Raw genomic sequence first — 25356 nt, 5'->3', positions numbered from 1 at the left:
CTTGAAAACTCAAGCGCTGATGATGACACACATCTCAACACATTACCAGAACAGACACTCATAGTCCCCTTTACAGGGCAGGAATATAAAGCACACAATACTGCACGCTAGCTACAGGGTCACCTACTCAAGGGATAACTCCTCTCTGCTGATGTATCTCTCTGCCTGATTGTATCTGTCAGCCTACACGCCTTCCTTCATAACCAGAAGAATGTTAAATGTCTCGGCTATGCTTCCTGCAAAGGACTTAGCAGCCGATTCAAAGGCTTTAGCATAGACTTGAGCCTGGCAAAGAGTTCTCAGGCACTGAACAGAGACGCTAGGCAGGTCTCGCGTTTTGCAACATGATCAGGCCAGTGGGCTACAAAACTCCAAAGCATTAACTAACACACAAGAGCTGTAGGACTTCTCTGCAGGACTGTCCCCAAACACAGGGAAACAGAGATGTTTCCTTGCAAACCTGCAAGTTCTGGGAGCTGCTCCAATCCACCGGGGATGTCTTGGGCTGTTCCAAGTTGAATGAGCCACCCTAGCCTGCTCCTGTTTGTAATTCTGTAACCTGTGTCTTGGTGTTCACCTTCCCAGGATGTGGCTAAAGCAGTGGAGAGTGCTCCACTCCTCAAAAAAGTGGAGAGTGGCCACTCTCCAAGAAGAGAGTGGAATGGATGCAGATGGGCCTTGAGGGACAAACACACAAAGGGAGCTGCTGAAAGGTGAGGAGGCTTGAAACAGAGCCTGGAGTTCATCAGTGCTCCCAGGGCCAGGCTGAACAGCGTCTGAGCTACACAACAGAAACAGCCAGTGGTTTGGGATCTAGGATTGATGCTAACTATCAGCACAAAATAGCTGGGCAGTGGGAAGTGTCACTCCGCCTCTCAATGACACTGAAGGTTGTGGCGTTTCTCTACGGTTTGGTGGGGTTTTATCTGACCCATTGCACAGGGCCACGGAGAGCAGAGCTACAGTGCTTCAGCAAGGGGTTAGCTGAGGGCGAGGGCTGTGCGGAGCAGTAATGCTGCCGCATGGTGAACAGGGACATCAAGTGCATCTTGAGGCACAGGGTGAAACCTGTGGTTCCCCTTTGCCAGGGCTCTTGCCAAGTATCATGCTCTCAACACCCTCTGCATCCCATTTAAAGGATTGTTCAGCATTCGGCCCAAATGGAGCAGCCTCAGGGTAGCTCTAAACCACGCTCTGTAACAGCCCCACCAACAAGCTGCTCTGCAGGCTGGAGCAGCTGTAATGTCCGTCCCAGTGACCCCCTGGGTCACTGCTGATCCTCAGGGATGGAGAAGGACCACTGCATCTGCCCTCCCCTGCCTAGGGATCCCTCCAGCTAGTTCTGTTTTTCTGCTTCTTCAGCAACACTGCAGGCAGGAAGGTGAGGCTTGCTCAATGTCACCATGCCTGCTCCTGGTCCCAGTTACAGTCTCCCACTTACCAGAATGTGGTCAGGCACGGCATATTTTGCTATCTTGGAAGCCACTATGGTTTTGAGCTCTTCCTTGACACGGTCTATATGAGCTGTCTGCTCCTTTAGCACTATGAAAGCAAAGGCACCTGGAAGACAAATGAGCAGAAGGCACATACCTCATATTAGATCCCGGCTGGCAAGACGAGGGATGCTGATTCAAATCCCAAGGCAAGTTTCAAATCGTTCCTATGCACAATCTAGGGACTGCCAAGAAAACTATAGATCCTGTTTACAAAACAGAGTCAGACTCCAGCCCTCAGATGATGGCCCAGCCTTGTCTTGGCATCTATGGACCAGACTGATCTCAGTGACAATGACAATTCAACATAAATTACCAAAGTGTCACTGGGATCAAAAGCTGGCCAATGCAAATCAGCTATTCCCGTTCTGTTCAAAGGACATCTCTGAGCACAATCCTTTTTTAAGGAAGCTCTACCACATACGTAAACACTGTGTGAAAACAGTTTAGAGGAGTGATACCTGCACCCAGCTTAGGAACATGCAGTTGTTTTTGTGGCTGTCTTTGCCTCTTGGGGCTGCAACACCGGTCAACCCAAGGATAACTGCCCTCCCGTTCCCTAGGCACCTCCTGCCACAGAGCCCAGGTTAGAAATTAAGGGAAGTGTATGTAGGTGTCATGTCAGGACACTGCTTTTCACGTACCTTCTCCTTTGATCTTGTGTGGATACCCAATCACAGCGGTCTCAGGGACCTCAGGGTGATCAGCCTTCACAAAAAGTGAAACAAAAGTACACAGAGCGTTAACAACTGCTTCAGGCCCTGCAGAGTTTGTGCCAACTGCTCTGGGAACAAAACACCTTGCCATATGTCACCCTCCCCTTGGCAGATCCTGCTGAAAGCACAACAGGAAAGCTGGATGCCGCCTTCCTACTGCATGGTCAGCTGGTGGCCACGGGCATGGCCACGGCTCTGGGGGCAGAATTTACTCACTGGACTGGCCCTGCTTTTAAACATGCAAATAAGTACTTCTAAATGCACTGCTAAGCCCGCTGCACACCAAGCTTGAATTTGCACCAGCTGGAAACCTGCTTTCTCTTTCTTTGTCTGTGCTCTTGTGTGTGCACGGCTACGGTCCCGAGCGGTGACTGGCCACGGCCAAATCACATGCAAAACCAGTCCTGCGTTGCTCTGTGCCACAGGGGACTGTTGCCAGCAGAGCAAAAGTGAAGCTGCCAACATCACAGTCTACGTTTGACTGGTGTTTAGAAGTGCCCAAAGCACACCAGAAGGCAGAAAGATCAGGCTTCTTCATCTTCCCAGAAGGGGAAAAGGGCTGTTTTGCTTAATGCATTTTTTTTATTATTATGCTACACAACAGTGATTTATTCTGTCACATTTCAGAGTTTAATTTAAGATTCTTCTGCAGCAAGAAGACAATTTGGGTGTACAGACCAGAAGAAATCGCATCTCCGAATCCCACACCAAAGACTGGATTATGCTATTTTAAACTAGATTAAAATATGAAAGAAAACATCACAGAGCAATTAACCATATAAATATATTTGCATCACATGTATACACATAGATAGAGTGGGAGAGGAACTGCATCCTATATCTACAATCATAAACCCACACATATTAAAAAATCCCTCACCGAGGAGAAAGGAGGATCCTGTGTGCCAGCAGACACAGCTCAGGTTTACCAAATGTTACATTTAAGTGCCATTTGCAGGCAAGGCACATAATATAGAAATAAATATTCTGGTCAAGCTTTGAAGATAAATGCTCTGAGGACTTTTTGTTTTCAATTCCCTGAGCTAATATTATTTTCTCTCAAAATGACAGGCAAGCTTTGCAGCTGACATGAATCAAGGCTGCTCCGTAGTTAACACTGCTGAATTCTCCGGCATACTCGGCTAGTTCGGACAAGCAAGAACCACAGGTTTGGGAAGGAGAGGTTAGGTGTTAGCAGAGGGGAAGGAAGAAACAGGAGAGGCAATCCCTTACGGAGACTCCACCAGCATCCAAAATTACAACTGCAACAGTAAAACAACACTGAGAGGAAACACAGGTCTGACAGCTCGACTGCAGGGGCTGCCCACGGTGCGACTCCTCTCTCACTTGCCCGTTCGTTGTCTCCTTATTAAGGGAGCCGTTTCCTTTTGCACATTTGCTATTCGTTACACATCAAGCTGTGTGTGTGCAGGGGCAGGGGTTTGAAGACAAGCGACCCTGCGCTTGTTTAATTCATAAAACTTCTTTGAAAGGGCCACCGTGCCCCACAAATATGCCCTGTCAAGGGACATCTACCTGCTTGGAACTTACCATCGCATCTTCTATCTCTGCCGTCCCGAGCCTGTGTCCGCTGATGTTAATGACATCATCCATGCGCCCCGTTATCTGGTAATAGCCTTTCTTGGTCCTGTAAGCACCATCCCCTGTGAAGTAGTAACCTACAGCAAAGACAGGTGGGTGCTCAGCAGCAGGAATTGCGCCAGCCTATTGCTTTGGGCTCTGACACAGCTCTAGGATGGCGAGTTGGGTAGCGTGGATCCGGCAGCTCGCAGGGCCTCCAAAGCTTACAGCTGCATGACTTGCCACACACCGTTTCCCACTTCCCTCTGCCATCTCCGACCTCCGTCTGCTCTGCCTGGGCTGCGCTGGCTCCTAGTAAGCACCTGAGCGGCACCAAGACAGTGGAGCTCAGATCTCTGCCAAGATGGGCAAAATCACTGTAGGCAATGAGCAGCAACCAGCGGCTGATGTCCCTGTAGTAAAGCCAAGTCCAGCAACACAACACGGTGATGCTTTGTCGGATTTATAAAACCAAGGGGGGCTCTCTGACCTCCCGAGGCTTTACATGCCTACAGCCGCACAGCAACTGTGTGCGCAGGCCTGGTGCGCTAAGAGAAAACCACTTCAAATGCCATTTGCCATCATGCCGCGGGCTATTGGTCAAACTCGGGTCTGCTGCTAGCTGCACCTCAGCGCTTGCGGAAAACTACAACTGTTCAGCTGAAAGGGAGCAGTTCTATTACATTTTGTACATGGGAACACTGCCAGTTTTTTTAATCACTTACACTGGGATGGATGAAAAGCCTCCTGGCTAACAAAGATTCACATCTCAGATAACAGTCCCTCTCCAGCATGTCAGCGTGGCAGAAATACTGCTATCAGATTAGCTGAAAAAAATAGGCTGAATACAACGAGCACGGTGTTTGGAGAGTCTAAAACACTTGATGGAAACTGAAAAAGACCCAGTGGTTCCAGGAAACTCCAGTGTCATTGAGGACACATCTGGTGATACAGACTGTGTTGGCTCTTCATCAAAGCCACGTCCGCATATGAATTGTTCCTGTGGCACTTCCGAGCAGCAGGAGGCACCTAGTGCTGTGAAATCCGAAGGTGGTTCTTGCCAGGACCCATTACTGGCCAATTCATAGTCTTTCAGTCATGCCTCCTGCCCTTCTAAATCAATTAAACAACTACCAACTACATATCAACAAGATTTCAGATGGGAACATGTAGTGCGTAATAAGGCACTATGGGCTCATTCAACTTCTACCAGCTTCCCATTCTTATTTTCCAACCCATTTTGTACAATTTGCAGGATTGTCTCTCTAATTCTTGTCTACCTTGTAGCTTTCAAATCCTCTTCAGTTGCTCCCCTGAGTGAAGACAGTGGTCTTGTCCAATCTCCTACAAAAAACGTTTCCCCGACACTTCTAATTACTTGCCAGGCACAACTTGACCATGTTTTAAAAAGGAAGGATGTAACACAGCCTGTGACAGCAGGGGTGAGATTCAGTGATGCAGGAGGTACTTTTCCATTCAATATGCTTATTTCCAAGTGATACACAAATGGCCCCAAAGAAAAGGTATTTGGACTTTCAAATCTAGGCATTAAACTTTCTAAAAAATACACTCCTTTTTGACAGTTAGAAAGGTCAACGCTATCTACGACCATTAGCGTGTGCTTGCAACACGTGACACACGACCCCAGGCAACCAAGATCTGTCTGGTACAGAAATAACACAAAGTGCTGCTGAAAATATTCAGTGTGCTTATACTGCAGCCCAAACTGCTTTCCCTTGGCACTTTCCTTACCTGGGTAAGTTTTGAAATAGGCATCAACAAATCGCTGGTGATCTCCATAGATTGTTCTTGCCATGCCAGGCCACGGCTGGGCGATGCAGAGCGCACCGGACACATCATTGCCCTCTATTACCTTTCCCTGCAGGTTCAAGCACAGGAAGGATGATCAGGTGAACAAAATACGAACAATAAGGGCTTTTTGTCAGTGATCTGGCAAGAGTCACCCTGTTGCTCACCGCAGGCTGCCAGTGGAGGGCCACGGGTGGAGAAAATTAATACACTCGTGGAGCTACTACGCACTGGCTGTATCCTGCCTTCCTCACCCCTTGAGGCCAGCAGCACAGCAGGTAAGACTAAAGGAAAAGTGAGTCCTGTGATTCTCCGGAGGGCAATGCCAGCAAAGATGACAGCAGAGATGTGCCGAGCAGCCAGAGGATGCCAGGGATGGGGCTAGCAGGGAAATGCCTGGACCCCTGCCTGCCACTTTCCCTTTCGTTCACTTCCACATTCCCTTACCAAACTGTATTTGGAGGAGAATTACATGCTTCACTGTTTAACAGAGCACTGGAGCGCAGATGGGGATCGCCCTGCACAGCTTCACAGAGCAGCGCCAGTTTTCTCACAGGCACACGCAGTTGCAGGGCCTCATGCCTTGCATTTCCCTTGGAAAACTCCACCAGTCCCATCGGCTGTTCCAGTCTTGCCACTTCACTGGACGTTGCATCCAACTGTTCAGCTCCCTGCTTCTCGGGAGCTGTGCGACAGCAGCAGCTCTTAATCAGAAGCAGGGTAAGACCATAAAAGAGGTGCTGAAAATGCAAACGCTCCTCTAGAGATTTGCAGACAGCTTGAAATGCCCAGGCGACAGTCTGTACGGACATTTGAGATATGCTGAATATATAAATTGATCATCTATTCTACCATTTTAATGGAGGAACAAACATCCTTCCGGATCCTATTCCTCTGCCATCAGAAAGGCAATTAAGGCAGAAACACACACCAGCTTCTCTTTTGGGCACCCAGCACACCCTCAACTCACATTCTCATCCATCAGCACGGGCACAATCCCAAAGAAAGGTCTCATAGCCATAGCCGGAACGATCTCAGCTTTCTCCTCTGAAGGCCGTGGGGCAATGCAGATGCCACCAGTTTCTGGAAGAATAATGAAAAACAAAATATGTAGGGTCCATCCGGTGCTGGATGAAAGCAAATTCCAGCTCTTTTTAGTTAAAGAAGAGAACAGCTAAGCCACCTTGCAAGAAAAAGCAACTGAGAAGGAATTACACAACACCACGTAGCACAGCCATCTGAAAGCAGCACAGATCTGATAAACCAAGAGCTCTTTGTGAATACAACAAAGACTTAAACATAGAAAAACATCTGGCAACCCAAGATGACACCACCAAGGCCTGTTCTGTCTACAGGGGACATTGCAGGTGGTAGAGAGCTGGGGAGAGCTGCTGGCAGGTCTCCCTTTGGTGAGCTCGGCTCAAGAACTACTCCTGCTCCCTGTTTGCATGTTCCCTTATTCAGTGCTGGCTGCAAAAATCACTGTCCCTTCTGTACACCGGTGACAAACCAGAGAGTGTGGCCAAGCAGCCACCACGGGGGAAGAGCAGCTTGCCATGCCCCAGAGCATGAGGATCGCTGGCATCCAGCTTAGCTCCTCGAAGGCTCAGAGGAGACCAGTACACGGTTCTACAGTAGTGGCTTTGCACCAGATGGCCTGCGGACCCTGCAGCAGGCGCCACAACGTCTACGTTCAACAGCCTTCCCACAGTCCCGTCCACGGCAAAGGAACCGGGCACAACGAAGACCCCATTGGTTCAGTCCACACGCTCTGATCCCTACGTCTGGCCCTCAGTCAGCTCACAGATAAACCCAGTCCTCCAGCCACCAACCAGCAACAGACACAGGCAGCTCTAACGCATAGGTACAGCCTTGCAGGTCTTTCTCACACTTAACACGGCTGCCTGGGGGCGGGGGCGGGACCCACCAGCCCCATTTCCGAATCCAGAAGTGTTTTTACAGGGAAAGTATAAGCATGTCAGGGGATTTATCTCCCGGCGCTGTTCTTACAGCTGCCTAAGGTTGGCATGAAAAGCACTTCAGGAGGTTGAATTACTATTATTACAGAGGATGAGACTAACCCACCCCTTACAGGTAGGTTGAGCTTATCTTCTATTCAAAATTGAACCTTTTAATCATCCTTTTTCATTCCTGCTGGGACGAACATTAAATAAGATTCCAACCTTAATCAGATCTTTTCTATTCTAAAACTAATCCAGAAACACAAGAGAGAGACAAAAGCAAAGGAGCATTAGGCTTTTAAAAATACAGCTCTATAAATGAAGGTATGTTCTGACACTTGGAAAGTGCATTCCTCTACGGGCTTTGCTGAGGTTGTGAAAACTGAAACCAGGGGTTGGAAAGGCTGACTTTGACCCTGAATTTGCATCCAGCTGCCCTGACGTAGCTATAAGGAAGGGTCTCTTCGGGGATCCCTAAGCTTCAAACCTGCAGAAAATAGTTTCAGATGTGGCTTACACACAAAATTATTTCGCATTTCATTGATGGGCATGCATCCACTTCACAATGTTTCTGCTTATTTTGAAAGGGTCATCTTGAATTTTTTCAGAAAAAGAAAAAAGCACCCAGACACCTGGTGGTCTCTGTTTGCACAGACAAAAACCGCACCACAGCAGGGAACCTGATCAAAGCGCTGGTTGCTCTTCCTAAGCCAGTACTCATTCTGAATACAGCACTGCAAGCTACGTTTCAACATGGGTTTTGACACTTCCTACACATCCTGCAGCCAGCTGCCCGTAAGGCAGTGAAGTCACATTCCAGAGGGAGCTGCATGGTGGAAAGGGTGCTTGAAAAATTATTTGCATGGTAAAGACCTATTTTAAACTGCTTTAAAAGTACTGACTTTAGCCACTGATAGATGACAGCTATCAAGACTTCTAAGCTCTGCCCTGTCTTTACAAAGTCTGTCTCTTTAGAGGCAGAGCTGGCAGAAGAAAAGCCGTGCTTCAACATTACCTGTGCCCACGCCGTCACCATGTCTCAAATCCACCCCAGACTTCAAGCAAGGACAGCAGAGTCTGAGTGGGGAGGGTGATGCGTGGAACCAGGCTCCCCTCCGCCGTGGGTGAATCACCGCTGGCAGCAGGGTGGAGCACCTACTCTCTGCCACCATGGTCTTCACCACCACAGACAGACTGGACTGACTACTGTGGGAGGGAATCCACCTCAGAAACACCAGCCCAGTCTAAATCACTGTAAGATGATGCCAAAACCAAAAGCTTCCAGGGCCTATTCGGAGATGTCTTTCAAAACCAGCTTTTGTTCACAGCTGCATGCAACAGCTGTACTTTTTTTATAAAACCAAGGACAAAAGTAAAACTACCAAGTGTCTCGTCTGCACTGTGAAGAACTACATGTGAAACTCAAACACAGCTTTGATTCTATTACTGTCAATCGCAGCACAGCACTACCTCATATTTTAGCAGTAAGACCCACAGGGATTTTCCATCTCTCTCTCATCTGCACATACCGCACTACTTAAATTGCTTCTCATAATTACTATCTCACTCATTTGCTCATTCAAAGACTTTCAAGTGGATTCTTAAATCACCATTTGCTGATCTTTACGCCTACCAGGCTTTATTAGCTGGCAACAAGTTGCTGCTTCAGAGAGCAACATACCGTAGAGGACACTGCATACAACACCGCAATTAACAAGCTATACTGAAATTGGCTGTGAGAGGTGACACTGCAGGACCACAAGCAGCATCCATCAAACTGCTTCTATGATCTCCTGCCACGCTCCCTTTACATTCAAATGGCACATATAATGTTTCCAAGGTTAATCTGGCTTCCTCTTTATTGGAAGCATCATCTGTGGAGAAAGATTGATTCTATTTTCTAACAAAATCAATTTCATGAATATTTATCATTCTATTATGCTTCCAGGGGCTGGTGGCTGTTTACCTGCAAAACTATGCCCGGTTCAAGGTAAGATCAAGCACTCTGCACTTGCTCTCTGCAGCAAACGTTCTTCAACCTCTCACCTGACAGTGGTTGCTCCAAAAACCCAGGAGAAATACAGTTTAATATAAGATCTAACCCTGTACTTCAGAGGAAATAGGAGACACTGCATGCACACTGCACGCACCAGTTAACTGAAGACAAACAAACAAAAGCAATGTTAGGGCAAAAAAAGATTCTTCTCAACTCCGTCACTGTACAGTAATCAACTGCTGCTCCATGGTGTTTTATTTCAGAGCAGTGAAAAGGAAAGCGTATAGCACCCAGCCAGTCGGCTTTGCTTCTGCTCAGCATGAGAGAACCCAGGTGGTTTAAGAGTTCAGTAATCGAAGTAGACAGTAGTTAACATTGCTGCTCTGAATTCTGAGGTAGTTTTATTTCAAATCTGAAAATAAAAAGAGCCTGCAAGTCTGGTCTGGATTAAATGGAACTTGGTTGTATGCCAGAAGCTAATTCATCCCATTGAGATGGGGCATAGAGATCCTGAAGAGAGAGCCTGCGAGCAGGAATAAGGATGAAATCAGGAGCAGCTTGACTGGAAAAACAATGAATATTCTGGCCAATGGCAGCTAGAAATTTTAAGAGTAGGGTTGGATTTTTTTTCAGCAGACGCAGAATTATAGAATCATAGAATGGTTCGGGTTGGAAGGGACCTTAAAGATCCTCTAGTTCCAACCCCCCTGCCCTGGGCAGGGACATCTCCCACTACATCAGGTTGCTCAGAGCCCCATCCAGCCGGGCCTTAAAAACTTCCAGGGATGGGGCATCCACCACCTCTCTGGGCAACCTGTTCCAGTGTTTCATCATCCTCATGGTGAAGAACCTCTTCCTAACGTCCAGTCTGAATCGACCCATCAGCTGTGCTGCATCCTTTAAGTCCATTGCTCCGTGGCAAACTGTGGTTCATGACTTGAGAAGGACATATTGCAAGACACCTCTTGAATGCTGGTGCCCAGAAGAGAGGTCCGGCTGCTGAGGAAGGAGACGGGAAGGAGCTGCAGGACTCCTTCAACCACAGAGCTCCATCAGGCAGCACAGCCCCAGCCGGAATGCAGCGCCGTGGCCTCTCTCCGCTGCTGGCCACAGAGGGCAGGAGGCAGGGACCAGCTCTGCTCCAAACAGACAGGGACCTATGACAGCCAGTCACTCTGTCCAGCAGGTTGTAAATGGACAACAAGCCTCAACTGATGCGCACAGCTGGGCCAAGCACGTTGCCAAAACAGAAGCACGCTCCTTTTTGAGGCATCAAAGGTCCAGGGCCAACGCAAGTACCGCGTACTGCTTCTGGGAGAAGCTGCTCCCAGGCAGCCCTGCTGGGGGACAGCCACTGTCCCCTGCCCACCTGATGCACACACCTCCGCTCGCTCCTTCCCAATCCGCCACAGCAGCTGCGCTAGGTCCCTTTGACTACACAGCTTAGTTTTCCACCCTCCTCTGACCATTCCCAGGAAGGGAAACAAAGCACACCTACGTACAGATTGTGGCTATACGGTGCTGTAAATGCCTTCTCACGATAAGACCATATCAAGGTCAGTACAGTTGGATGAATAATTGAAAATGAAGTTTCCAATTCAAGCTGCCTACTCGCAGCTTTGCCCAGAAATTCAACCTCTGCCTCCTGTTTCTAGAACCAATTGAGATTTTCCGGCATTCAAAATATCAAAGAACATTTAGAGGGGAAAAGAAAAAAAAACAACCTAACATTGCTATTGCTTTTATATTCTGTTACACTGCTATTATGTGCTGAAACTCCCCGGTGACTTTCAAAAGCTGATCAAAATGCCAGGAGAGGGGTTTTTTTTTGACGGACTCGTTGGATCGAATTGGAATGTATTAATCCTCCTCTACCCACCAAGCAACCCGTCCGCGCTCCCCGCGGACGCCTTTTACCTGTCTGCCACCATGTGTCCACGAGGGTGCAGCGCCCTTCTCCCACCACGTGGTAGAACCACTGCCACGCTTCGTTGTTGATGGGCTCTCCCACTAGACCGAAATAAGAAAGGAAGCAGCCTGAGACTCAGGGGGTTGGCAGGCAGTTAGTTCTCCCTTTTGGTGCACAACAAGCAGAACGCTGGCAGCATTTTGGCTGGGATGCGCAAAGGACTGCAATGCACTCATGGAACTGAGGACTGACTACTTCCAGAAAGACCAAAAGGCAAGCAATAAATATCACTGAAAGTAACTAATCAATGCAGGTCATGTGTAAGAACCTCTAGAATCCTAAATAATAGAGGAAAACACTGTTTAGGTCACCTATGCCAGTAAAATTCAAAGTTATGTCATTTACCATTGGATAAATCTTTTTAGCAAAGAATGTCATCCTTCAAAATAAGCTAGGAAGCAGGCAATCACACTAAGGTTCAGTGACCCCAATTTCAGTTTGTTTCTCCTTCTGCTGAGAAGATATCTGAAAAGCCAGACAGGGAGCCTGTTTTATCATCTATTTTTAACCACATCCCATCTGGTCAGCCGAGCTCCTCTGGTACCTTCATTTCACCAGCTTGAACCCCCTGTCTTTTTCAGAAGAAGATTTCACGCCCCTTACCTGACCCCAAGGTCTTCAAGGAAGATCTGTCATATTTCTTCACCCACTCTTCTCCATAATTCAGCAGCAAGCGTATCGCCGTAGGTGCTCCATAAAACTGATTAATTTTCAACCTTTGTACCACTTCCCAGTAACGACCTGCAAGATCACAAACAGGCTTTTTTACCTGTCTAGCACTGACATACTGCCGCAAATGCGCAGGGGGAAGGTTAACAGCCAAAGCTAAAGCTGTGACTACTGTGAGTACACAGCAAAACCAATGGCAACTTTTTTTTTTTTTTTCCGCGCCCTGGATGCACAGATGTTCCTGAATGTCATAGACACACGGTCCAAAGAAATGGAGCTCACCTCCCCTGAGCAGGCAGATCACACCGGGCAGGTTTCTAAGTCACCTTTGTCACGCTGCCATATCTAGCCAAACCTTTGCCCGCCACTTCCTCACCTGGGTCAGGATACACTGGAGTGCTTTCGAACAGGACAGAGGTGGCTCCATTGCAGAGTGGTCCATACACAACATAGCTATGTCCCGTGATCCAGCCAATGTCAGCCACACAGCCGAAAACATCGCCTTGCTGGTAGTCAAATACATACTGCAAAGATAAATGTAAGGCCAGCTGACTTTCTGTTGGCAGGCTCAGAGCTTAAAGGTAAGCTGCTGGACCGGGCATCCACGCGGGAGCAAGAGAGCGCGCAGGGCGAGCGGAGCCAGGGACACAGGACACAGCAGTACAAAGGCCAGCCCAAGGCGAGGAAGCAAGTCAGAGGGACCAGTACCGGGGCTTCCAGGCTCCTGACTGCTTCTGCAAACATACAGGGAGAATGGCTATACCAGGAGCTGCTCAGATTTGAGCAACAAAGCTACAACCAAAGCCCAGAGCCCTGGATACCTAAGGTTGCCTACCTGAGGCAGTCCACATGGGAGAGCTAACCCTGAACCGCAAGGAAGCCGAAGGCCTCAGAAACTCAGACCCCTCACCAATGTCAACAGGTTTCCACAAGAAAGCTGGAGAAACTGGTATGTGCCCATGAAACATTTTCTGCAAACTGTTCTTAGCTGATCAGCTTCTCTATCAGTGTATCGCTTTCCAGATGCTCCCCTCTCCTTGCTTATCAAATTCAAGTTAAATATCTTGGAGAACTCGTTATCTTGTCTTGGTTATGGAAAATGCTTCCCACTGTAAATCTAACTCCTCAACCGTATAGCAAAGAGGTCCTGACTCATAAGGGAGAGTCAGTTTTGTGTTTTAAATGAAATAAAGTGGATCAGAACTAAAAGAAAACCCCAGGAGTACGGGACAAGAGTGTCACACACGAGTACAAAGACCACAGAGGCCACACAGGCCAGCTGATCACTCTACCTAGGAGAGCTAATTCTCACCTTACCTTTGCAAGTGCCTTTCCCTGCCTCTCCCAAGGCTCCGAAGCACCACTACAGGGAGCGCAGCTGCATACAGTGCCTCCCTGCATGTCTGCACCAGGGTGCAGGATCTACCTTCTGGACTAAGAAAGGGAGAGATGTCACTTAGAAAGGCTGACGCAACAAATACCTTTCATGCACATACCTTCACTCGTACATTCAAATCTTCTAAAAATTCCACTGTGTCAGGCTAAAGAAAAAAAAAACCCGCTGCCTGAATTGTGTGTGATTACAAACAGGGTGATACCGCTAAAGCCAGGCGGAGATCTTTCACTGCAGTCCTCTCCACATTTCACAGTTACCTTTTCATATGCAGAGCTGAGACCAGAAGTTTGAAGAAGCAGTGCCTTGACTTTTTTTTTCATGAGAAAGGGGGTTAAACCATTTAGCCTGGATCACACAGAAAAGCAGCACAAAGGTGCAACAACCACAGAGCACGAATATCATTTTTGATCTTCAGACAAGAAGTGCTCTGCAGAGGTTGTTTTAAGAGTTCAGATCCTCTCTGAAATAAAAAAGGCCAAACCACGACATACAGTAATATTCACATTACCAATGCCAGTAAGATACGTAGCAGAGTCTCCTCAACTGTATCACTTCAGTGTCTGCAAATTTTGACCTGCAACACTAGCACATTTTAAATGCAAAAGTAGCAGCAAGCGCAGTTTCCTTCCTTTCATAACTCTAGGCTCTGGTTTGCATAGTATTGTATTCCCCAGGAACAAATCCTGAAGATTAATTACATGTTCTCAGGTATTTTTCAGTTTGTTTACACCCAGTGAGCCAATTGGGCAGCGAACGGAGAATACAGCAACCCCCACCAGTCCAAGTCCCTCTGGTTAGTACTGCCGGAAGGTAAGCGAACCTTTTCCAGAGGATGCAGCGGAGTTACCTTGTGCGTGACAGCAGCGTACAGCAGGTATCCAGCCTGGCTGTGAACGATTCCTTTGGGTTTCCCAGTGCTGCCCGAGGTATACAGCATGAAAAGCGTGTCTTCGCTGTCCATGCTCTCTGGAGCGCATACAGAAGATGCCTTGGCCATCTCCTAAGGAAAAAAAGGTGGCAATGACAGGCAGACTTTGGCTATATGGAACCGATCAGTTTTCCATCTGTCAGCATGTCAGCAGTGTCCAGAGACAAGAATCACCGTTGCTGTTGCCCCCTCACAAACATCCGTAGATGCATCATAGGTTACACGTGCTCACCTGGTGGAAAGGCTCCTGTGGCTGCATAGCACCTCACCTCTCCGCCAATACCTCTGCTAGGCACGGAAGTCGAGGGGAATTGGCCAGATAAAACAACATTTCAGGAAAAAAATGGTTAAGTCATATAGCTTACATTTCCAGCCTTTGCAAGCTGCTGGTAGAAAACCAAAGTGTGACTGCAAACATGAACCACGCTTGACAGCAGCAGCAGGGCTGACTGGCTGCTGTTCAGGACCCTCCTTTTCCTTTTAAACCTGCGGTGCTACGGTTAAACTGTGTGTTCATCTCCCTTCCCTGGCCCCAGCGGTGGATGACTGTCCTGGCCATTCGATCATCAAATTCTAATTGCTTCTACCCATGAGAAGGAGAGTGCTTTACGCTCCTTCCCCTGTCACTCTCCTCATACTCCACTGTTTGGCCAGGTCGGGGAGATCCTCTCCTCACCCCTACGCTCAGAACCACAGGAGGGAAGGATGCAATGTCCTCCTAGGTCAGAGCAAACTTTTGGCCCAGCTTGTGTGCCCAGTCCGGCAGAGGAAGGGGAAATAATGTGCTTGGAAAGAGATGCCTGTGGTCACTGCACCTTGCAGCAGCAGAGGGCTTGTCTGCCCCGACCGTAGATTTTTCCGGAAGAGGTTGAACATTTTTCTTATGCGTGTACAGACTTAATTACACACAGTAATCACCATGCGTTCCAGATGCTCAACATATGGCTGCAAAAAAAGGACAGCTGGCTTGCTTCTCTCAAGCTCTGTACTGTCCTAGATGAATAATGATTCCTGCAAGGGTTATTAGGTGGCTCTTTGAAGGGATTTCTAGGTGCTGCCTTTCTACAAGCATACACTGTAAACATGTTATATTTACAAATGAACACCACCAACGGCAGGCCCAATTGTTTATAAGTGTCTGACAACAACGCTCAGTAAAATATGAAGAGTTGATAGGGTCAGATGTAATTCGTAGCCTCTGAGTTACAGCACTCCTGCTCATCTCAGGTATTTATTGTGACATTTCAGCCCTACCAATTCAGGCTGACTTGCCAGTTTTTGGAACTATGAAGGAGTTCTCCTATGCTCCATTACAACATGAGGTCAAATTTTGCAGTAAGCCATTGCACAAAAGCTGGAAAGCACAACTGCCCTAAAGATCAGTAATGACAGAGTTAACAGCATTAATGGTTTAATTCTTGTTGTTTCAGACCCTACAACTGACAATGGGCTGAGCTCAGCTCTCAGACCACCAAAGCCTCTGGCTGATTGCAGACTAGGGAAAATCATTCAGAATATGCTTTGTGGAGTAAGGAGGAAGACAATTTCCATATAAAACCTGCCTTCTCTGTTTAACTTACCCTAGTAGCTGCTCCTATCTCATATGACCAGCACAGGGACTCCTGAGTAATTATCTTGGCCGCAGACGGTTGATTTCCAGGCATTACTGCGATGAGTACTTTCTGTTTACTGCTGCTGGCAAACTGATAAAACTACTTCTGCATTGGGCTGCAGTCCCGTGTGTACCAGCTAAACACATTAAAACGACTGCTGTTTTCTCCCCAGGAAGCACAGGTTCTAAATATTGCCAAGCCATCACTGTCCTCCCATCATGGGGTAACCACGACACTGTTCACAGGCTATGTTAAGTCTCTCCAGGAAGTTGATTGTTTCTGCACTGCCCTTCGACAGTGCCCACTCTGAGAGGACATATGACAAACCAGAACAGAGCGTCTGAACACAGTACAAGAGCAGCAGCAATGGTGTCAGTGCACTCTGGGCCTCAGGAAACACTCATTCCTTAAATCTCAGCACCGTTTGCAACATAGATTGAGCTGCTTCAACTCACAATCCCAGCAAATCCCAGTAAATACAGGCGATCCATTTGAGGAGGAAGATCCAGATGCCGTAAGGGGCATCTCCTCTTAATCTGCTGAAGTCGGGTCCAAAAGGCACAGATGGAGAGAAAGACGACCTAGCCAACACTCAGACCTATAAAGAGTTATGCGGCGCGCCAGTGAGCGTCTGCAGAGCTAGGTGACTGCAGGGACATACAGATGCTGTCACTGCAACTAGCTGTATCCATCAGCCCACTGGGGTACTGTGGCAGCATGGGAAGAGCAGCTCACACGGAAAACCTGCTCCAGGAACAGTGTAAAGGCCAGTCACTGCTGGCAGGTCTGGTGTGGCTGCACTAGGGGGCCAAGCTCCAGTGCGGCGGCTGCTTCACAGGCTTTTAGCTCAGCTCACATACGCAAGGAAAGTATGGAGACTGCCCGATCCTCCTTGTCTGCCGATTCCCAGTGTAGCCCACAGCAGATCGAAGACCAAAGCCAAATATTAGAGTGTGCGCGATCTACGCATTCAGCAAGACTCTCACACGTATGTTCTGCACAGCCCTGCATCGGGTCTCTCAGAGATGTCTCTATTAGCTGGTCCCTACATTTATTAGTGCCCTTATTTCTCTCCCCCAGCACAGTAAACATCACATACTTCAAGAAACATCAGGGGAAACAGGCAAGGTTTACCAACACCAACATACCTCCTCAAGGGGAATATCACGGTCACCCATCTGGACTTTGTTATCTGTCCTCTGAGCCACAAAGACGTGTTTCACGCTTGGACAGTTCTTCACAGCTTCATCCACAGTTGTCTTCAGCTCTATGATTCGGCCTCCCCTGACTCCCTGGTTGTAGGTGATAACTGCTTTGCATCCAGCTAAAAAGAGAAAAAAATATCAGGCACACCATCCATTTTTCAGGCTGGTATGTGCACCCTGCTTTCATTACTTTTGTGGATGACGTATAGTACAACATGTGTGACACATACACAGAACTTCTGTCCATCAAAAACAGCATCACTGACGAAAACACTTTAAAACCTGAGACACACAGAGATCAGGGGCAGCAGAAACCTCCATAGGTTGTCTAGGCCACCGCCTCCCAAGGCAGGGACCACTCTAGCTTAACCATTTCTGAGACATGTCAGTCCAGTCGTCCTAAAACACCCCAATGGTTGCTATTCTACCCCTTCCCACCAGACCAGACCACTCCACTGCCTATCACGAACATGAGAAAGTCTTTCACAATGTCTCTCCTATGCATCACTCGCTGCAATTTAAATGCCTCAATTCCAGCCTAGCAAAGCCGACATGCGGAACAGCTTCTTCCCAATTACTTGTGTTATAGCAAATACTGCTGCTGTAACCCAACAGCTCACACGTTGAAACCAGTGCAAGACTTCTTACGACCTTAGTGAACAAGGACCTTCTTTACCCTTTCCCATCCTCTCTCCAGGACTGTCCATTGCAAACCGAAGGGAACAGCACCAAGCTCAGCAGCCTCTCGGAGGCGTTACCCTGCTCTGAGATACCTGCAGCCTTCTGAAACTCACCCGTACCTTGAGGGGAAGCCTCCTGGAAGCCATAGCACATAGCAGCACTCTGGCAGAGCACTTCAAACCGTACCACACTGCGTTAAGTACAGAGCTGTGGCTGCAGAGAAATGGCTCTTTAGCCCATCACCTCCACACAAGTGGCGAAAAGCGAGGGATAACTGAAACATGTACTTGCTCTCTGTAAATTAACTCTACTGAAACAGAAAAAAAGCATGAAAATTTCTGTAAGACTTATTCCCTCACACTAGCCATAAAGAAACTGATGTGAATGCTAGGACATGAGCCACTTGCTGTTTTGTTCTTTTACTGGTATTTTTAGCATTACTTTTTACTTGATCATGCTACAAGCGCTTTGGGCTAAGAACATCTCTGTCTGTTGGTCCACGGGCTAACAGAGCCGGGGCAGGCTGCCAGCACTTCCAGTGCTGTGCATAAATCACAGTATCACCATCGAGACTGCAGCATTAGCACTGTGCAGGAGTATCAAAGGAACGCTGCGATTAGACTGGGAAAGAACAAATCAGGTCCCATGCCTAAGCTCTGGTTTTCCCTCCAGCTTCACTGCTGTCTGGCAGTAACCCAGCACAGGCTGAACTGTTAAGCAATTTATAAAGTATTGGACGGCCAGAGGATACTTCATCTGCCACTAAGGAAAAGGCTCTTCGCAGCACGTTGCAAAGGAGAGTGAATTATCCTGACAGCTGGGAATGAACCTTTTCTCTTTCTGCCAAGAAAACACAGAATTGGGATATGTCTTGAAGCCCCGTCCTGAGGGGTTCGTTCCCCAGTCTGCATCTACTTACAGTCCGTGATCCTCCCAGCCAAGGACTCCGCGCTGAATCCAGCGAAGACCACGGTGTGAACGGCACCAAGCCTGGCGCAAGCCAGCATGGCTGCCACAGACAAGGGAGACACGGACATGTAGATGGCCACCTTGTCCCCTTTCTGTATCCCATATTTCTTCAGGGTGTTGGCAAGACGGCAAGTCAGATCCAGAAGTTCCCTGCGGTACAGAAGCAACGTTGTCATGCAACCACATAATCTGTTTTATGTGGGAGAGCAAAAAAAGGATGAACTTGAACCGAGAAAGGCATCGCGACCACCTCTGCGCCTTGTCATCTCAGCAGTATAGGGTACACCAGGTTTTACATCTTAAAGAAGGGTGGCCTGGGGTGTGGTGAGAGCCAGACGGCTCCTGCCATTGGGGAGAGAAGAAGGATGAGCGAATGAGAGCTGCAGGCGCTGCCCGGAGCTGCCGGGCTCTGGCATGGGTAGAGCAGCCAGCAAGCCAGTGGCTCCAGAAGTCGGTGTCCATTTTAGCCATCCTTGATGCCTTTTTTACCCACGAGGCTCGGACAGAAGCAGCTACTGGGAACACGCGTGGGATAAACACAAGATGAAACGGAAGCCGTTGTCCAAAGACTCCCAGCACTGTTTATGTTGTGGAACTGCTGGAAGTGCTTCACAACTAGGAGCTTCTCTTTAAATTGCAAGGGTAAACACCGCATTTGCATGCATAAGGAAGAAAAGGAGAAGTCCCCAGACACTTGTGTGAGTGGCAGATTTTAAGAGGCTCCCATCAAAGCCGGATCGCCCGCAGCCCGAATTCCTTCCCTGTCACTTCACCCTGCCATGCCACAGAGCGCAACAGTCTCGCAGAACGGAGACAGTGCTCCGAGTAAAACTGCGGCCACTCTTGCATAGAGAAACTTGGGAACATCGAGAACAGGAACAAAGGCTCTTTTCACAGGGCCTGCCGCTGCGACGTGCTGACTTAATAGCAGAAATGTTCCTCTAAGGAACGAAAAAGCAGTTTGCGGGCAAGGACTCGCACATACGCTTATTCTGATGGCTGAACGGGGGATAACGCGATTGCAGGCGCGCCTGGGACCAAGACGCTGTCATGAACGGAACGGGTCCGTATGCCGGCAGTGGAAGGGCTTTGAGAAGAAGACAGGTAACCGTGCCAGGGGAGGAGTGGTCTCACACCAAGGAAGGAGGTGACCCTCACGAGGGGCAGCAGAGCACTCCTTACTGGTGGCAATCATCAGCTCAGAGGAGAAGACTCGCAGAGTCCGCCAGGAATAAAAATTGTCCTCTGGGTCCAGGAACCCGCTGAGTACTGAGACCCAGAGGAGAGAGGTATCTTCTACTCCTCAGCACGCTCATCTTCAACCTGTCACCTGTGAACCCTTAGGGGTCTGTAAGCTATGACACCAAGGACTCCAAAAATTGTTAACAAATGAATTTCAGGGGTCTGCATTCCATAATAAGCTGTAAAGCATGAGTCTACCAATGTATCTTTATCTCCCAGAACCGGCCATAGCTGTGGAAAAACAAACAAAAACAGTTTTCAGACAGTAGCTAAACTGCAAACAAAATGAAATGTAGTTTCTGGTCCATTAAAAAGCTGTTTAGCTTCTTTTTTTAAACCCACGCAAGTTGGAAATAGGCAAAACCCAAGTGCTCCACTTTGGAAATGTCGTTAAAAACACGGGGTGAGAATAACTTGGCATGTTATTTCTTTAGGATAAAACTCCATCTGCGCTATGAAGACAGTGAAGCGACACAGCCATAGAGAAAGTACAAAGAGGATACAGTGATGGCTGGAGGGATACCACTCCCCTGTCACCTTTGGAAGGTAAGAAAACGAGCCTTCAACCCCAGCCACGGCACCCTGTGTAATTTATTTTAAGACTATTCCTGTGGCATCAAGTGGATAGGCCACTCCTGAAGCACAGGCGCTCAGAGAGGTGGCCAGATGTGCTCAGCGCCTGCTCTCTGGCAGCAGCTGGTAACAGCTGCCACCGCAGAGAGACCACAACCCTGCAGAAAGCAGATATGGAGTGTCTTTACCCCAGACTGAATTTCCTCCTAATCCCTAACAGCTATCAGCCTAAACTCTGAAGCACTTTCAATACCTTTTCCCAAGCGCCTTATGACCATGCACGTTCCTGCTATCTACATAAGGGCACAGACTGTTAGATGTATGATTTTGCTTACTTTTACTAAGTTCCTGAACTGAGTGACTCTGTCCAATAATGCATTCCCACCCAACGTTTGTTTTTGTGCCTTGTCCTAAAAGGTCACATTCTCTGGTCCAGAATTCATCCCATGCTGCATTAGAGAAAAATCTCGATGTGGATAAATACTCAAGAGCCAAAACAAAGTTGAGCTCTGATAACTGCAGAGCACAGGAAGTGATACAACCCCCAGACAGGCAGTTGTGAGAAAGCAAAATAAAACCCACTTATCTGCGATGGAAAATACCCAAGTGCTTTCAGAGCTGCAGCCTCTTCCTCCCGAACAGAAATGCCAGAAGAGCTCTGGCTAGGGCGTCCTTCCTGACCAACTCCGTGGTTCGCTTGCTTACTTAGGACTCTGTGACCATGATGGCAGAAGCCCTCATTGTTTTTTTTACGATTAACCCCAACTTAACATTTGCTTAAGGAGAGCGCGTGAGCAAGCTGACCGACAATAAGGGCCAAGTCTTTACCCTCAGATCTATTCTCTTTGCTTTTTGCTCTGTGTTCTGAAAAGGCCTTGGAGGTCCCTTGGTGGTGCAACACATGGGGGAATGGACGTGAAGGCAAAGAGAAAGCCAAGAACTCCAACCAAGAAATACACAAATCCCTGAGCATCAGGTATGTCTTTTGGCTCCTGCAGCAGCAACTCAGGCTTCCCCTCCAGTTCAAGAAAGGGAGTTAGCAGAAATGCTGTGTTGGGAATCCTTCCCTTGACTCCCTCACTCCTTCACACACTTTTTGCTATCTAACGGGCAAGCAATTAGTCCATGCCAGCAAGTTACACATTTCCAGCACTTAACCTAGAGATGTCTCAGGGTGGAACGAGGACCCTGCAGAGTCGCTGCCCCGCAGAACTGGGTGGGACAGACCTAACCGAACCGAGCAGTAGGAAACCACGGTCATTACCCTCCCCACCCGCTACTGCTGCCAAGCTTGGCATTGTGGTCCCTCCATCACACAAGGTTAGAAGAACCAAAAGCAATTCTGGCCTCAATCCCAGCACTGCCCCACCCTTGTCACAGAGGCAATGCCATCCAATGCCGGCAGGCTGCACACAGGGAAGGATCTGCCTCCCGTCCACCCCCAGGAGGTGTGTTGGTAGCAAGGCACATCTACTGAAAATATACATCATAGAATCACAGAATTGTCTAGGTTGGAAGGGACCCTAAAGATCATCGAGTCCAACCATCAGCCTAACACTGACAAAAGCACCACGTCTACCCATCTTTTAAATACCTCCAAGGATGGTGATCCCGCCACTTCCCTGGGCAGCCTGTTCCAATGTCTGACAACCGTTTCAGTGAAGAAATTCTTCCTAATATCCAATCTAAACCTCCCACGGCGCAACTTGAGCATGAGACGCTGAATAGAGCCAGACACTGTCACCCTGGAGCCTATGAGACGGTGCAAAAGGCGGCATCTTCACTTGGCTTCTTGTGGTCCCCTGTGCGTAAGCCAGGCAGACAACAGGAAGATCTCAGCAGAGCCGGTGAGGAGAAGGAAATGTGCTGCAACCAAAGGAAGTGCCCAGCCCCTCTGGAGAGAGACAGCCAAGAATCTACAAAGTCAGTTCACGGCACAACGGTCTGCAGCAACTCTGCAAAAGGTTTAGATTAGATATTATGAAGAATTACTTTACTGAAAGAGTGGTCAGGCACTGGAACAGCCTGCCCAGGGAGGTGGTTGAGTCACCGTCCCTAGAGGTATTTAAGAAACATCTAGATGTGGCACTTCAGGGCATGCTCTAGTGGCAGAGATTGTAGGTTGATGGGGTTTTTTTTGTTTTCTTTAGGGTTTGGGGTGGGTTTTTTTGGGTTTTTTTTTTGTGTGTATGGTTGGACTCGATGATCTCAAAGGTCCTTTCCAACCATGAAGATTCTGTGATTCTATGAGTCTATGAAAAGCAGATCGTAAGAGCTGAGAGCAAATAAGAGAGCAAATCTGGCAGCAAGACGCCACTCCAGTGGGTAAAGTATCAGGGTGGAGCTGAGAAATGGGGAGGCAGCGACCAGTTGGACCCAGGAGGCAAGGCCGTTTGCACAGGAGAAAGAACAGTATCTGTAGTATGTGCTTTTAAAACAAAGCAAGCCAAGGAGATGGTAGGTGCATTAATGAACACGGGCAGGGAAGGTGAAAAATTACGATACATGGAAGAGATTCTGGACTTGCTTTCAGAAAACGTTATCTTTCAACTTAAATGCAGACAAGTCCAACCCATTCATTGTACTGCAGGTGTGTGGGTAGATAGCTGCTGAAGGTGGGTTTCCCGTGAAATTACCCCTCCCAACCCTGTACCTCCAAAATCAGAGGGAAGCACTGCCTGACCTCTGCTCACAGTGCAGGTGACACACTGACAGGCTTTAAACGCCACGCATGAGAGTTCTGCGGAGAGAGCTGGCTCTCCCCCCGTGCCAGCAGGCAACGTGAGCAGGGAGAGGCTGGGTTGCACGTAAATCCCCCCTTCCCTCCACATCCGTAACAACCACCCTGTCACAGAGCCACTCTCGGATTTGCTCTTCTGACCTGCTGTCCGCTGACTTCCGCCAGCTCTGCAGCAAGCCCTTCACGTAGCTGTTCCATGTCATGACCTGATGGAAAACCATCTCTTTTGCGGGACAGAGCAGTCTGCTCCTGTTGCGTCCCTGCAGCCCTGTAACATGGTACAGCCGTGGTGAGCTACATGTCACAGGCTTTGTAGTGAGTTTGCAAGGTCTCAGGAATGCAGCCTGCGATGCTCGCTCTGCCTGAGCGCTTCTTGACCTACCTGAAGATTTGTTTTGCTTGCTTTAGCTGCAACAGCAATTCTTTTACTTGATCCCGTAACCATGGCTAATTTTTTTTTTATGCTTCTTTATCTTTTTATGCTACTGTCATAGGTTTACAACCCCAGCATAATGAGGTAGTATAAAGAAATACAAGCTTGGTATGGTAAGAGGCCTTGAGAAGTGGAGGCACAGGACGTGGTGATAAGGAGAACAGGCATGGGATGACAAGAGATAGAGCACAGGCTGGCACTGGTGGCCCCACGCTGTGAACGACAAGAAATGTGGACCTGATGCTGGAAGTGGTAACCAACAGGACCTCTTTCTTTCTTTTTCTGTAATAATTACATCTTGACTAATAAGCTTAGAATGTTAAGGGCTCAGTTATACTAAGAATAAACTCTTTGCTCTCTCTATAAGGTGTGCTTCCTTTTTGCCCACAAACAAGACTTTGAGCATCAACAGTGTTGTCTGCTACAGACTCATCACCCTTTACGCAGGCATCTCCTCGGCTACCACAGCACCACTTCTAAGCGCAAGACCTGCAAGGCTGAACCCTCAGCAGAGCCAGCAGATCGCTGTTCAGGCCAGTACTTCTGTTTAATCTAACACACTCAGTGCTTCTATCCCTATCTTTACATCTCTATTCAGAAACCACCAGACCATATTTCTCCCAGATATAGTGGTGCATGTGTTTCCAAAGCCCATCGCTCAATGTCTGGAACAACAACTCCTGTAAAACCCATCACCGACACATGGCACTTCTCTGACGCGTTTCAGGGACGCCTGGCAGAAACATTTTCCCAAGAAGTCTGATGCCATCTTTCACCACAGCAAGACAGCCTGCAGCTCCCTAAACAAAGGCAGGCAGCTCTTTTTGCATCCAAAAAAATAGCACCAAGACCTTCTCTGGGAAGCAGCCTCTTGCAAAGCATTTCTAGACATTTTCCTAATATATCCAATGCCGTGGGGGGGCTTTGACGGTGCCTGTTTAGGAGGTTCGGCACAAGCCACGTTCTCTCCTGTCCCACCACTACAGCTGGGTTGAGTATTTCTTGCAGCAACCTGTTTATTGCCTGGAAGCATAGTTTGTATCAGGCTGAAACCATCTGAAAATTTGGGTCAAATGTCCCAAAAAGGTTAGTGTTAAAAAAAAAAAACAAAACAAAAAAACCCAACAAACAACTCAGATCTGGGCATCTCAGAGTCCAACACCCTCATATCTCACCTCCTAGCTGTTGCTCTACGTGAACTACTGTGGGGCAGGAGAGTTCGAAGCCCACCTCTGTACCTAGCGATCACAGCGCCATGGGTGGGTTCAAGTCCCCTGGGACACAGTAGGTCTTCCCACCCATCCCTCCTTCCTGGGTCTATGTTCTGGACACAAGGATAACGCACAAACCTGTTCACGCCTCACTGCAGCTTCTGTGACAGT

The 25356-nt window shown here is 48.2% G+C and overlaps 1 protein-coding gene across 1 annotated transcript in view; it reads right to left on the bottom strand.

The window, feature by feature from the left end:
* ACSS1 (acyl-CoA synthetase short chain family member 1) overlaps nucleotides 1–25356 on the bottom strand; it is a 38834-nt gene that overhangs the window by 4841 nt on the left and 8637 nt on the right. Inside the window, exons 3-13 of the mRNA XM_054195368.1 lie at nucleotides 18937–19136; nucleotides 17280–17455; nucleotides 14438–14590; nucleotides 12571–12718; nucleotides 12129–12266; nucleotides 11474–11566; nucleotides 6570–6682; nucleotides 5543–5669; nucleotides 3761–3888; nucleotides 2138–2201; nucleotides 1442–1560 (exon numbers count right to left, since the gene is read on the bottom strand). Of these exons, the coding sequence (XP_054051343.1) occupies nucleotides 1442–1560; nucleotides 2138–2201; nucleotides 3761–3888; nucleotides 5543–5669; nucleotides 6570–6682; nucleotides 11474–11566; nucleotides 12129–12266; nucleotides 12571–12718; nucleotides 14438–14590; nucleotides 17280–17455; nucleotides 18937–19136 (1459 nt within the window). The remainder of the gene's footprint in view (nucleotides 1–1441; nucleotides 1561–2137; nucleotides 2202–3760; nucleotides 3889–5542; nucleotides 5670–6569; nucleotides 6683–11473; nucleotides 11567–12128; nucleotides 12267–12570; nucleotides 12719–14437; nucleotides 14591–17279; nucleotides 17456–18936; nucleotides 19137–25356) is intronic.

This window comes from Rissa tridactyla, chromosome 3 (genome assembly GCF_028500815.1).
Source record: "Rissa tridactyla isolate bRisTri1 chromosome 3, bRisTri1.patW.cur.20221130, whole genome shotgun sequence".
In the NCBI taxonomy this organism is placed as follows: Eukaryota; Metazoa; Chordata; class Aves; order Charadriiformes; family Laridae; genus Rissa; species Rissa tridactyla.
The sequence above is the reverse complement of the archived record's forward strand: the minus strand, read 5'-3'. Positions and strand labels throughout refer to the sequence as shown.